The 13,502-nt window shown below is 42.3% G+C and overlaps 1 protein-coding gene across 6 annotated transcripts in view; it reads left to right on the top strand.

Moving 5' to 3' along the window:
* SYNE2 (spectrin repeat containing nuclear envelope protein 2) overlaps positions 1 to 13,255 on the top strand; it is a 155,073-nt gene extending 141,818 nt beyond the window's left edge. For 4 of the 6 annotated variants that reach the window (XM_042814203.1, XM_042814205.1, XM_042814202.1 and 1 more), the window contains 13 exons: positions 1,132 to 1,269; positions 1,836 to 2,030; positions 2,874 to 3,156; positions 3,506 to 3,574; positions 4,369 to 4,505; positions 5,416 to 5,545; positions 6,663 to 6,874; positions 9,197 to 9,397; positions 9,760 to 9,888; positions 10,117 to 10,308; positions 10,963 to 11,052; positions 11,281 to 11,327; positions 11,980 to 13,255. In XM_042814203.1, the coding sequence (XP_042670137.1) occupies positions 1,132 to 1,269; positions 1,836 to 2,030; positions 2,874 to 3,156; positions 3,506 to 3,574; positions 4,369 to 4,505; positions 5,416 to 5,545; positions 6,663 to 6,874; positions 9,197 to 9,397; positions 9,760 to 9,888; positions 10,117 to 10,308; positions 10,963 to 11,052; positions 11,281 to 11,327; positions 11,980 to 12,205 (2,049 nt within the window). In that variant the 3' untranslated portion in view covers positions 12,206 to 13,255. The remainder of the gene's footprint in view (positions 1 to 1,131; positions 1,270 to 1,835; positions 2,031 to 2,873; positions 3,157 to 3,505; positions 3,575 to 4,368; positions 4,506 to 5,415; positions 5,546 to 6,662; positions 6,875 to 9,196; positions 9,398 to 9,759; positions 9,889 to 10,116; positions 10,309 to 10,962; positions 11,053 to 11,280; positions 11,328 to 11,979) is intronic. The other 2 variants (XM_042814204.1, XM_042814206.1) reach the window with 1 other exon arrangement.
* The last annotated feature ends 247 nt before the right edge of the window (positions 13,256 to 13,502 follow it).

Raw genomic sequence — 13,502 nt, 5'->3', positions numbered from 1 at the left:
AATTTGGGAAAATGTGCTGTGGGCCTTAGCACTCCTATCATGCTCTCCTTTGAGTCATCTCTGTCGTGGCTAGATCCATTCATACACTTGCATCTTTCCAAAAATAAAAGGCAGAGACAGAAGGTCCCAGTATACAAACATTCTGGAGTTCATAATGCAGCTCTGCTTCCTTCCAAGTTATGATTCACCTAGTGGGCTTGAAGCATGGAGGTGTGGTGGAGGGGTATGTGCTGTCACTGCCTCATGCTATGCTCTCTGCTTAACAGAAGAATGCTGTTGAAGTGTACGTGTGACTTTTAGACAACTGCCCTGTAGTTGAGGATGATTTTTCCAAAGTCAAGTTCAACTGATTTCTGGGCAGATTTTCCCTGATGTTCCCTCAGAAATCTTGTCACTGCCTGATTTTTAAATACGGCAACACTGCAAGCAGTTGACAGGGATAACTATTCATTCCCAATGGCCAATGGATGAGGCTGTGAGATATCTGGAGGGATTTGATCAGTGCAGTTAGGAGGTGTCGTGTTTGGGAAGTTACATAATTCCCTTTCTGAGAAGAAAATCCACTGAGAACTGGGGCACTGCAAGCTGCAAGGCCGTGAGCAGCTTCTGTGGGAGATAGTGGCAGAGGGCTCCTCCTGCCTTCCATGGCTAGCGGTGCATCCACTGCATCTGTGTCAGCATCCACAATCTTGCCTCTCCATTGTTTTACTGGTTTTTAATTACCATAGTTTTAATTACTTGAGTTCAATTAGAGATGAGAATGGCTTCCTTTGTCTAATTTTTCCCTAAATTTAGAACAAATGAAATGATTGACCCTTAGTCCAAATGACTTGCAGTGTTGTGGGAGAAGGTATTTTTGTTACGCTGCATGAAAACAAGAATTATTTTTATAAAGGCACCTTGCCCTGCTGAAGTTTTATTCCCTCTCCCATACAAACAGTGTGATGGCATACAACACTTCATGCCAGCATCACTACAGGAAGGGCACAGTTGGTATACATGACATGCTGTCATTTTTGTCCTGAAGGCCATTAAGGTGAACTGCAGCTGTGAAAAAACTTGTTTCAAGGAGCTCCCATGATGTTTTTTTTCAGTTAGTAAATTCTTGTAACGGTGGCTTCTTTCTTTCAGCATTTCACCAATCGCAGAGATGAGTTTGAGGCAACAAGGGAAAACATCCTTGTTTGGCTCACAGAAATGGACCTCCAGCTGACAAATGTGGAGCACTTCTCAAAAAGTAACTTCGATGACAAAATGCGCCAGTTAAATGTACGTATCCTTAGAAAGCAGCTGTTTAGAACCAAGCTCATCTTATAGGGCTGCCCCCTCTTGACAGAATCATCTGTTTTTCTGGAGCCTCACAACAAGCAATAGGTTTTTGTAAGGCCTAAAATACACATTGGCTCTTTGATACCTTCTTATATGCTGTTTTTCCCCTTTTCTGCTACACTGTTAATTGCACTGGGATGCAGATTTGCAGTTTTGTAGGCTGTAAGCTTAACCAGACAAACTTCTCTACTACTGAGAAAAAGATTTTGTGTACCCAATGGAAAAATAAACTGATGATCTGAACTCTCACGTTGCAATCCCCTGCAGGCTCAGGACAGAGCAGTCATACTGGTGTACACACGTGGAAAATGCCACTTCATTTGGAACTATAATCCTGCTAGTAAAATAAACCTCTGCACCTCTTCAGTTAAAAGATATTTGCCAAATGAAATTAGCCAGCAATGCCAATTGCTGCTTTTCCTTTTACTGTAGTAAGAAATGGACAAAGTTTAGGCTATGAAGGGAAGCTACGGATGTGATCCAATTGTTTTGTATGTTTCAAACAGGGTTTTCAGCAGGAAATAACACTGCACACCAATAAGATTGATCAGCTAATCGTTTTTGGGGAACAGTTAATTCAGAAGAGCGAGCCTTTGGATGCTATCCTGATCGAAGATGAATTGGAAGAACTTCACAGATACTGCCAGGAGGTGTTTGGGCGAGTTGCCCGCTTCCATCAAAGGCTGACTTCAAGACATCCCGTAAGAAGCAACAGTTGTTTTGATACTTTGGCAAGATTCTGGTGTTTGAAAGGCAGTGCTTAGTGCTTATCCCCAGCAGCTTGACCAAGCATACTGAGCTCACAGGAGCAGGAAATCCCTCAGCAGCTGTACCAAGTTTGCTAAATTTTTGCCATGTCTCCTTACTTCTCTCCTGTTGGGTGTCCATATGCACAGAGTGGATGATGGCACGGAAGTAACTCACATAGTTAATATTGACATAGTAGTGATTGAGGGCTTCAAAAGCTTTATCTTGTTTTTCATATCACTTTGTTTTCTTTAATTCCAGTAAGGTGCATACAGTACCTCGTTATGGATTTGTTTGGGATGTCCATCAGTCCCCTTTCTTAGGGCAACTCTGAGCTGGGGGAGCAGCAGGCTCTTTACTTTCTGCTGGGAACTTTTAGTTGACACCTGGTTTGCTTTGGCTCAAAAAGAAAGAACGTTTATTTGAAAGGCAAGTGGGATTGGTAACAATTGGTAAACAACATCTAAGAGTAGCTTTTCACCTGTACCAGAGCATCGCTTCATTGCTGACCCATGCAATCTGTTTGGAACTGGAGACCCCTCTCTGCAAACTAGAGGGAGATGCTGTGGTAGTAGTTGAGTGTCTTGGAAGAGAAGTAGCTGCTGATATGAGGATTGTTTTGGCAAAAGAGGAAGGGTGCAGAAATGATGCTTCTCTTTGAACATGTGTCTTGGGTTACTGCAAGTCACCACAAAACTGTCCCCAGTGGTATTGTGTCGCTGAGTTAGCAGTGCAGATCTTTGACAACTATTGCTTGTTAGTAATAGCTAATATACAACAATATTTTACCTTTTTAGGGATTAGATGATGAAAAAGAGACCTCTGAAAATGAAACAGATCCAGAAGACTCCAGGGAAATCCAGAACGATCCCTGGCATAAGAAGGCCATCAGTGAGGGGCCCTCTTCCCCACAGTCCCTTTGCCACCTTATGCCACCTACTCAAGGTCATGAAAGATCAGGCTGTGAGACTCCTGTGAGTGTTGACTCCATCCCACTTGAGTGGGATCACACAGGTGATGTGGGGGGCTCTTCGTCTCACGAGGATGAAGAAGAAGCGACGTACTACAGTGCTTTGTCAGGTGAGAACCTGTTGCTGGCTGCTTCTTTGGAGACAGTTGCAGGATGTCCTTGTGTGTGGGAAGGGAGGGGGATTGAGGTCTTGTTTCTGTACTGTTGGTTTTCAGGTACTGTTAATAGATGTGAGCAGTCTCATCTCTTAAGTGTTTTCATGGAGGGAATCCTGCTGTCCAGCCCTAGTTTAATTGTAAGAAACAAGGTTTTAAGAACCCTTAGTTTTTAAAAATGTCTGATGGAAATAGTGCCGATAACTTTTTATTTTATTGCCTTTGTTGTCCCTTATTGTTTCAGTTGTTTTTAATAGCTGGAAAATACTGCATAGTGAGGAAAATGACATTATTCTTTTTTCAGATGTAGAAATCACTGAAAATCCTGAGGCATATCTTAAAATGACCACAAAAACTTTGAAAGCATCTTCTGGTAGGCACCTGCTAATGCATGTGTCTGAACATGGCAATCTCCCTGTGCTGCACGCTATATTCCTCAACCTCTCTCATACGTAATGTCTGACCTCCTGCCTTGTGTGGACACCATGCCTCATCCTGCCATGGTGTTCTTACGCTGCAGTATTCACATGTGCATTACAAAGCGGTCCAAAACATGCCATTTAGATTTTGCCAAGGTGGTTAACGTGCATTTCATTGTATCGATCCAAAGTCTTCTGGTACTTTCTTGGTGGTGTGCTCTGGGTAGTATCACTTTTTTGGTTGTCTCCAATTTTAATTCTGTAATTACTGAGAGTAGTAGTTCCAATTCTGAAAGTATTTTTTTGCGTTTTGCATCGTGTGTGACAGAACCGTGCGTGTCCTGTCTGTTAGATGCAGAACAAGTGGTTAGGACTTATCTAGACTCATCTCTGCTGAAATGTGTTGCAGATATGTGCTAGTATCGTTAGGATGCAAGCTTTCCAAAACCACAGTGTAGCCTTTTTCATTTTTGTGTATTTATTTTGAACTCATCCCTGTATTCAAGCATTTTCCAGAAGAGAACAGAATGTCCCATAACTGCATGGCTGTCATCTCATTACCTTTGAAACACTGTTGATGTTTTGCAAATGTGCATGCTTTGCAAGGAAAGCTGCAAAACTGTCGTTTTTATGCCATAACGATGCCATTTTATTTAGAGCGCTTTCTAACTTAATACAAAGCAACGGTTTCCTAACGGAGGAGGGAATTTGCACTCATGGCATTCGGCCTTCATTTTATTTGTTTCAGGAAAAGCTGTTTCAGAAGCTCATCCCTGGCATTCTCCCGAGAGCCCTGTCTGCAGGAAACACCGATACAACCAGGCAGAGATTGTTGGTGATGTGCTGTCTGGTCCAGAGACGAGCACCCCCTATAAGCCAGGCTATGTGAGTTGGAGGTTCTTTGGGCACTGAACCTATGCTATGTGTAGCTCCATCTTCTTCCCTCCTCCAGCATCAGGGAAAAGATTAGTTGGTGGCAGGGATGTTTGCTGTATGGAAACAGACATTCTTTCTGGTGACTCAGGGAACCGTTGAGGGTCTCCATCTATGCACTCACTAGAGAAGTTTCTCCAAAGCAATTCAGAACAATGTGTTAGGATCCTGATCAGAATCAATCAGTCAAAAAAATCATAAAACCATGACAGAGGACCATCCTCTGGTCACGGTATAACTCTGGGAGAGCTTACCTTCCCAAAGAGGGTGTGTGAACATCTTCCCTTGGTGTTTACTTAAAATATCTCCCTTTACTAAGCAGACTGATTTGGAGAGTCCTTTTCTAGCTTGCAACCCACTATCTAATCTGCTTCAGGGCAATAAAAAAAAATGACTCAGTGGGATTAGCAGTGAAGGAAGGCCTTGTTGTCTGCTGGTGGCTGGTTTCCAGATGGGGCTTCACCAGCAGCTCCCAGGCTCAGTGGATCTGGATCAACTGTCAGCCCTCTTTCATACACAAGGTGGTTCTGCTACATGGCTGCTTTTGTCACCATTAATGCAGCTGTGAAGCCTTAGTATCACTGAGTATTACTGAGAACTGGAATCTAACAAGGAGCATCAGCAGATGTAAGCTGTCTGGTACACGTAGGGCCACTTCCATGTCCACTCTTGTAATAATTAGTGTCAACATGGTGTTTGTTTCCCAAGAAACATAGAGAGCCAGCCTAAACTCTTAGCAGAGAAACAGAAGCCCAGTGCTAAATCTGACTTGTGAGAGCTCAGCAGCAATCCAAACACAAATGAAGCTTGACTTTGATGACTGGTTAACACCCTGGGCTCACCCATCAAAATGTCATTCCAGGTGAAGCAGCTCAGCTCTGCAAGCAGCAGCAGCGTCAACAAGGAGAACAGCACATCTACTAACATGAGTGATGAAGAACCCCAGGATGACCAAGAGCTTGTGACTATGGCAGCTGCAGAGAAGCAGTCAGGTACAGAGCATTCAGGCAGTGTGTTGTAGATTTTTGCCCTGAGGCTTTTGGGGATACAAAGCAGAAATGGGCCAAAGGCAGCACATTTGCCTTGGGAGTAAAATACAATTACATTGCTCTAGTCCAAATGAATGCATTTTGCTAAGAATCATTGGGCTGCATTCTCACTTCATATTTCCAGCCTGAGTTTTTTGTTCAAAGCTTTTACATTTTCTGCCAGAATTGAGATTTTTCTTACTCGTGTCTCTTGACTGGTTGGAGTGAAGTGAAAGAATTTCACTTTTGTGTGGATACCTCAAAGACTTTTATTCAGATTTCAGAAGAAGTCTGTTTCATTGTCTAAAGCAAGGTTGCCAGACTTCATTCTCTTAGCTATTGGAAGTCTGTACAGCAAGACACTACAGCTCCCATACACAGAAATGTTTTGTCAAAGCTGGGAGTGTACTTTGTTCTTCACTGTATTCACTGCGGTCCTTAATTCAAAATAGGCCAACAAGATGGTTCTCTTAACCTTTCTGGACCCTGTTCCTGGTTTCAGGTTCTTGAGACGGTAATAAGATCATGTCTGTACTGCAATTGTAAAAGCAAGTTAAGGGCATAAAGAAGAATGGAGCTATATGCTGCAGCTTGCTGAACTTATGCTTCTGATATCAGAAATGGACCACGTTCCATAGGTGGGGTGAATAGGAGACCCTCTGACAAAGGCTCAGAGAAACAGTGCTAGTGATTGCACAAGTGCTGTCTGCATCTCCTTTAGCCGTGAACTGGTGAAACATAAACCCAAGTCCAAACTGCTGCATCATACTTTGTCCCATTGTCGTATCTATCGGATTACAACGGGCTTCACTGAATTCCATCTTCTTGTACTCGTCCTAAGCTTCCAGCTGAATCCAAACAGTCCTGAAGTAATGTGATAACAATTCTATGGCATTACTATGGGTAACTTGCCTGGTAGCATGCAAAGTTACTCTGTTTTATCTCAAGAAATAAAAAATGAAGTAGTAAATGGCAGTACTTATTTGGCCCTACGTAGATTGGAGAGTAATTTGGCTTTGAAAACCCTTGCATCTGTTTTATGGAATGTTCATGTAAGCGTTTGTTGTTCTGTCACTTGTAGGCATTATTGATAGGTGGGAGCTCATCCAAGCTCAAGACCTCAGAAATAAACTTAGGATAAAGCAGCACTTGCAGCAATGGCAGCAGGTGAACTCTGATCTCAGCGATGTCTCTGCTTGGCTTGATAAAACTGAGGAGGAGCTGGAAGAACTGCAAAAAGCAAAACCTCCAACTAGCATGCAGGCGATGGAACAAAAGGTCAAGAAATTGAAAGTAAGTTATGGCATGCTGAGAAGTGGGATTTCGAAATGCTGATGCACTTTATTGTTACCTCTTGTGCTCCTAGGGTATGTTGGCAGCACCAATAGCTGTGTGTATACAGCACAGAGGAGCTAAGCTGTGTTGGCTAGGACTGATGAGGCTACTTAAGCAAGGTGCCGCCTTCATCTGTAGAGATTTGCAGGCAGCCAGGCTTAAAAAAAAAGCTTCTCCTTTTCTGTTTTCTTACCAAGACAATTTATTCTCTTTGAACGAGAACATTCGACCCCAAACATCTCTCTTTAGGCCTTTTCCTGTTAGAAAAAAAATACAGAGAAAGCCTGAAAACTGAAGGTTTAGACTCTCCAGCTGGCAAGTGTCTGGCCCTGTCCTGGGGTGGTTGGGTATTCTGAAGTGTGGTACTGGCACAGTTCTCTGTTCTGTGCCTGTCCCCTCTGTGCAAACCAGAAAGGGATTATAAATTAATTAAATTTTAAAAAAAAAAATCAGCCAAGAGTTTGCAGCCGGTAGCCATAGCTCATGTTTTGGTTTTGTTTTGTTTCTTTGTAGCTCCAACAGACTGTGCAAGATCTGCCCTAGAGCTCTCTTTTTTAGCAGCATGGTATTTGCAGAAAATCTTAGCTCTTAAATAGCATTTTTGCCTTAGCAAGAATCGGGTTGAAAGATACAAAATTTCAAAATGCGTGGTTGTATTTTTCAGTCAGCAAATGTAGATTTCTCATTTGAATAGTATGTATTAGTTAAAACCAAGAAACAAGATAAGCTCATTAATCAGTCTCTGCTAATTTTTAGCTGAGTAATTAATAGAACAGTTAGTTAAAGACACATTACTGTGAATGTTTGTCAACCTCTGAAGTCTTGTTGTGTTGCCTGCTGTGACTTTCAGCTTCCATAAATTAAGCAGGACTAAATAAGGTCTGCAGGTTGAACTGGCAGGGTGCATTTGAGTGTGAGGCTCAGCAGACTTAGGTAACAAAATGCCTCAGGTTGAGCCCTGCTTCTCTGTGCCAGCCTGGCTCAGGCACCAAGTGCAAGGGAAGGTTTAAGTGATGCCTTGCTTGTGGCAGCAGGTGCCTCTCATCAGGCTGGAGTTGGGTGCACAGTTTAAGTTCTGCTTTTCTCCTGTGCATTTGCTGAAGAGGAGTCCAGATGGTTGTAAATCCCCTTCGTAGACAGCTTGGGTCTCTCTTGAGTCCCTAGAAGAGCCAGCGTGCATAGGTATAAGACTGTGAAGTTTATGAGGTATCAGGACATCCCAGTTGCCCTGGATAAGGATAAAACCAGTCTGACTGCTTACTGGCATTTAGATTTCTCTGTGGGACCATTTGCATTGTCTGATATCGAAACGTTGCTGCTTGGAGGGATACAGGATTCTTCTTTGGGCAAAATGTGGCTGACAGTGGTTTTCAACAACTGGGCTACAGATCTTGAGAATATATAGATTGCTTTTCTGACTGGTCTTTGTAACAGATTCTCAGTCAGAGCTGTGTTGAGTGCAGAACTCATCCTGCAGCTCTTACTTTTATACTGCAAGAGCCCACAACTTCAAAAAGACTGATTGTCCTTGAGGCACACTGTAAACTTTTTGAGGGACCGAGACATTGTTTGTCACTCTTAAAAGAAAAAAAAAAAGTGAAATCTACATTAACATTATGTGGAATTTGCCAAGTAGTGGTTGTATCGTACAACTGCCTTTATTTCCCCCTACAATTTTAAGGGAGAGGAAGAAGTCAGGTAGGGTGGCCATTCAGCAAGACCTTGCCAAGTCAGAAAGGGGCTGACTAGAGAAACTAGACTCTGACTAGAGAAAAGAGAGAACTCTTCACAACAGAGATGTACAGATGTAGGACCAGGGACCCACATTCAAATTCTCCATCCTGTGAGATACTCGGAATTGGAGTGGATGAGGCCCTGAGCAGCACGCTCTGAGATTGATGTTGCCCTACTGTCCTTTTCAGCATTATTTTAAGGATTCTGTAAATCAAAAGAAATATCACACGATGACCTATGAGAATATTTGTACAAATGTCAACAAGAGACAGAAATGCTAAGCACTGAGGAAGGAAGGGCAGAAGGGGATTAGGACGTAATGCTTGTGACTGATGGAACAGGCCCAAACACCTTTGTTTTCTTTGAAGTGAAGAAAATAAAAAAGAGCACCTACTTTGAATCTGGTACCTTTTCACTGTTAAAGAACATGTTAAACAGCTTTCCCCAATACCTGTCTCTCTTTTTCTTTGGTGAGGCTATGTTATGGCACATAACAAACAAGTTTTCCATTGTTCTTAGAAGCTCCTAATTCTCTTTTCCTACCAGGACACACTGAAAGCGTTTGATAACTACAAGGCGGTGGTGCTTTCAGTTAACCTGAGCAGCAAACAGTTCCAGAAAGCAGATAGCACAGAGTTCAAGGAGCTTCAGAACAGGCTTCGGAAGGTGAACTTGCGTTGGGAGAAAGCCACTCACTCATTGGACAACTGGAGGAAAGGTTTACGGCAAGCCCTGCTGCACTGCCAGGTGCATACAACATACAGGTTATGTGGGAAAGTCTTCTGGAGGATGTCACTGTGGGATAGATAAGGGGAGAGAACAAAGGGACAAACTTCTACATGTTTGCAGAATGGTTGCTCACAGTGGAACACCTGTTTCTTTTCATGATAAACTTGACTTGGTTGGGTTTGAAGGGTTTCGCAAAAATAGCTTTGAACTGGAAAATACTTTCCTTATCCTACGAATGTACTCATTTAACTAAAGCCTCCTTGATTATTAATTACTTGTCAGCTCTTTCTCATCTGGGCTGGGTCTCCTGTTTTGAAAATGCTGCAAAAATATTTTTTTTCTCTTCTTTCTTCTTCTTCTCTTCTCACTTCTTCCTCTAGGACTTCCATGATCAGAGCCAAAAACTAATCCTGTGGTTAGCAAGTGCCGAAGGCCGAAGGAGTGAGGCACAAATCACAGAGCCAAATGCTGACCCACATACAGTACTGGAAAGCCAGAAAGAGTTATTGGTAAGTAGAGACTATAGCACTTCTCCCAGTGGGTCAATAGCTCTCACCACAAAAGGAAAAGCATTATGCTCATTTCATAAGCAGCTGTTGCAGCAGTTCCCGTGTACTGCGCTTGGACAGGCAGGTTGAGTTGTTCTTCAAAGCTTCCTAAAGCTCATCCGCTTATGGGAGCATCCATCAAGATGAAAGTAACAGCTTGTTACACTGGTTTTTTTTGTTTCTTCTAAGCAACTGGAGAAAGAGCTGCTGGAACAGCAGCTTAAAGTAAACTGTCTTCAAGAACTCTCTGCTTACCTGCTGCTTAAATCTGATGGCGAAGATTACATTGAAGCTGATGAGAAGGTCCATGTGATTGGAAAGAAACTGAAACAGCTTCTTGAGCAAGTTTCACATGACTTGAAATCAGTACAAGGATGTCTGGTGAGTCAGTTTAAATACTTGTTCAGCAGCCTTTTTTATTTATGAATGATAACGTTCGTTTCAATTCAGTTTTTTATAAATACTTTTCAGTAATTCTACCTTCAGAAGCTAAGAGCAGTCTTGATGTAAGTACAAATTTTAGCACAAGACTAGTTGGTTATTGAAATAGATGGCCCTGTGAGGTTGTGCAGTTTCTATCCCTGATGGGTTTCAAAGCAAACAGGAGAAAGCCTTCAATAACCCAGTCTGATCTCATGGCTGACCCTGCTCTGAACAAGAGATTCAACTAGGTAAACTTCCTGAGGTCCCTTCTAACCTAATTTATCCTATGAGCTTCACCAAGTATCAGACTAGGAGTGTGTAATGAACTCACAGAAGTTCAGTACTCAGCAGAAATATGCTGCTTATCTGTGAGAACTATCAGATAGAGAAGTTTTCGAGTTAATACCTGCACGTGTTTGTTCCTTAGCAGTGCTTTCTGGTTGAGCATAGCAGGTAACATTTTGTTATGCTAGAGAACCAGAGCATCTCTTTACTGCTGGTTGTGCTAAAGAAGCTGCACAACTGTAGACAAACAATGGAAGATGATTCTGAACTCCCTCTGTTTTGAATTTTGATGATGCATTTTAAAGAGGACATGTGGTTGCCTTTTAGGATAGCAGAGTATTCCTGCCAGTTCCAGATGACTTGGACTCAGAAGTCTATCATCCAGTTGCAGTGAAATCCAGCCCTCCTGTGAAGAAGGCTAGTATTTTTTAATGTATTTGTTTATTTAAAATACTTCACTGTCAGCATATGTGTGTGTGATTAGCTTGAAGGTTCCTCAGATGAAGCCATTTTACCTTTTAGATGTGTATACCTTATTACAGAACTTACAACAGGACTGAAAGCCTAAAACAGCCTTCTTTTAAGAAAGAAATTCCTTGCTATAGTTTATGAATTCTGGTTAATAGATACTATTTCTCTCAACAGATCACAATAAGGAGAACTTCAGATGGCAGAAAAAACAGCAACACAAGGTATGAATTTGTATTAACCCGAGTGGTAAGGCAGCTGTTCCTCTTAAGTAAGCTAACACAGAAGAAGATGGAGCTTCTCAGCTTCTGCACTGCTGTGCAATCTGAGCTTGTCTTCCCTCTTGAGAAGATCTTTTTAAGCCAAATGGGGGAATATTTGCTTTTTAAGTAAGTCACCAACAACCTTGTACAAAGCAACTTGCACCTTAGAGGCATTTAGTGAAAACAGACCATGAAGGAAGAAATGTCACCTCCATTATGGTAGGGTCTGTTAAAAAGATTGATTGTGGTGACACAGGCAAAATAGAGTCTTCTCAGGCTGGAGCAGTGACTTTCCATGGTCCATTTCCAAGTACTTGGAGTGGCTTGTTTGACTGCAGGGAAAACATGCATTTGCAACCCAAAAAATACATTTAAAACCCACTGATCTGAGCTATTTTAAATAAACATTTCTTTTCTAGATGTATAAAAAAAGAAATATAAGGCTAATCTAGTGGCTGGCTTCCTCCAGAGCAGTCTTGCATGCTTTGAAGTTACACTTAAAGTGTTCTTGTGCAGCACTGGGTACAGGGTATGAACCCCCGAGAGGCAGTTAAAATAACTTCTAATTCAAACTCTGAAGTGCTGTTTCTGTGTGTGTGCATCTTCTTTTCAGAGCTGAAAGCCACGCACAACCGACTCACGTGGTCCCTCGGTCCCCCTCCTTCTTTTACCGTGTGTTACGAGCAGCTTTACCCCTCCAGTTGTTCTTTCTACTACTTCTTCTCCTGGCGTGCATGATTCCATCTTCTGAGGAAGACTACAGCTGCACCCAGGCAAACAACTTCGCCCGTTCTTTCTATCCAATGCTGCGATACACCAACGGGCCTCCACCGACATAGGAAGAAGCCCAGGGATCTCCATTATACCAAAACACACTCTTTGCGGTGCTTATTTTTATGCTGCTGGCATCAGTGAAATGGTGATATCACGTAGTTAAATACAGAAACCTGTATGCTGTGTTAGTTCCCTAAACAGGCCACTACAGCCCCCTCCCATCCTACACGCCGCTGCCCAAGCCTGTGCTGCAGCTCAATAAAGCCTCACATTTTAGCGTTCTCCGGTGGATGGGAATGTGTTAAATTTCACATCTCAAAGTGTATATCTTGAGAAAGTTTCAGCATTTTTGTATGGAAAATGAACTTTTTCTATAGATTTTTAAACCTTAAGCAACACACTTTATACTTTGATGCAATAGAACACTATTTTGTAGCTGCAGTGCACTTAAGCTTGCAAGGTGATTGAATACTGAGTTATTAGATGCAGAAACTTCTTCACAGTAATCTCAAACGCAGCAGTTGGTCTCGGGTTGGCGCGATGAACAAGCAGTTGAAGAGGCACTTTGCCTAAACCGATTACTGCACACACTTCACATGACTGTATCTTTTGGTACTGTGATCACTGGGTGGAAATAGAAATCTGCATCTTTCCGAATCTTTGTTACTGTGTTTTATTCATCTGACACATTCAATAAAAGGATGCACATTTGTTTTGTTTTACATGTAATTTTCTAGTGGTTAGGACTGCTGTGATGTCTTTTTGTACCTCTTTTGAAATACAGAATTGTTACAGTGCATGGAAATGCTTTATAAATGCACAGATTTTCTAGATGAACACAATTATGTAGACTATCCCTGATGTATGCAAATACTGTAATGACTTTTTTAATGAAAGTTGTTTTTTTTTTCAGATTTTAACCTGCTGAATAGTGTACAGGATCTGGGGAGAGAATTGTGCATTTTCTTTTTATATATAAACTCGCTGTAAGATTCTCCACCTTAAACGTGAAATTGACAGTGTAGGCAATGGCTTGAGAAACATTGTGTACAGTCAGCTTCACCATTGCTCCTCGGTTGTACAGTTTGAGTCCTCATTAAAATTCTGCCACTGTCTGCAGGGAGTAGCGGTGTGTGTGGCGCGGGGCAAGCAGCGGTGTGTTCCAGCAGTGCTGACCCTTCCACACCCTGATAAGTCCACATATTTGCATGCTCATGCAGCTGTGTCAAAAGCTGTGTTATCGCTCTCTTGCTCGTCAGGGCAAGAGAAGAAAAATTCCAAACTGGAATCTATTTGAGTTTCACAGCTCTATAGTACCAGGAGGTAGGAATGGGCCCTCTTCCCCCCACCTCTCCTTCCTTC

Source organism: Centrocercus urophasianus, unplaced genomic scaffold, assembly GCF_019232065.1.
Source record: "Centrocercus urophasianus isolate 14NV4802_14NV808 unplaced genomic scaffold, USGS_Curo_1.0 seq_14, whole genome shotgun sequence".
Lineage (NCBI taxonomy): Eukaryota > Metazoa > Chordata > Aves > Galliformes > Phasianidae > Centrocercus > Centrocercus urophasianus.
Note: the sequence above shows the minus strand (reverse complement) of the source record. Positions and strands in the feature narration are given on the sequence as shown.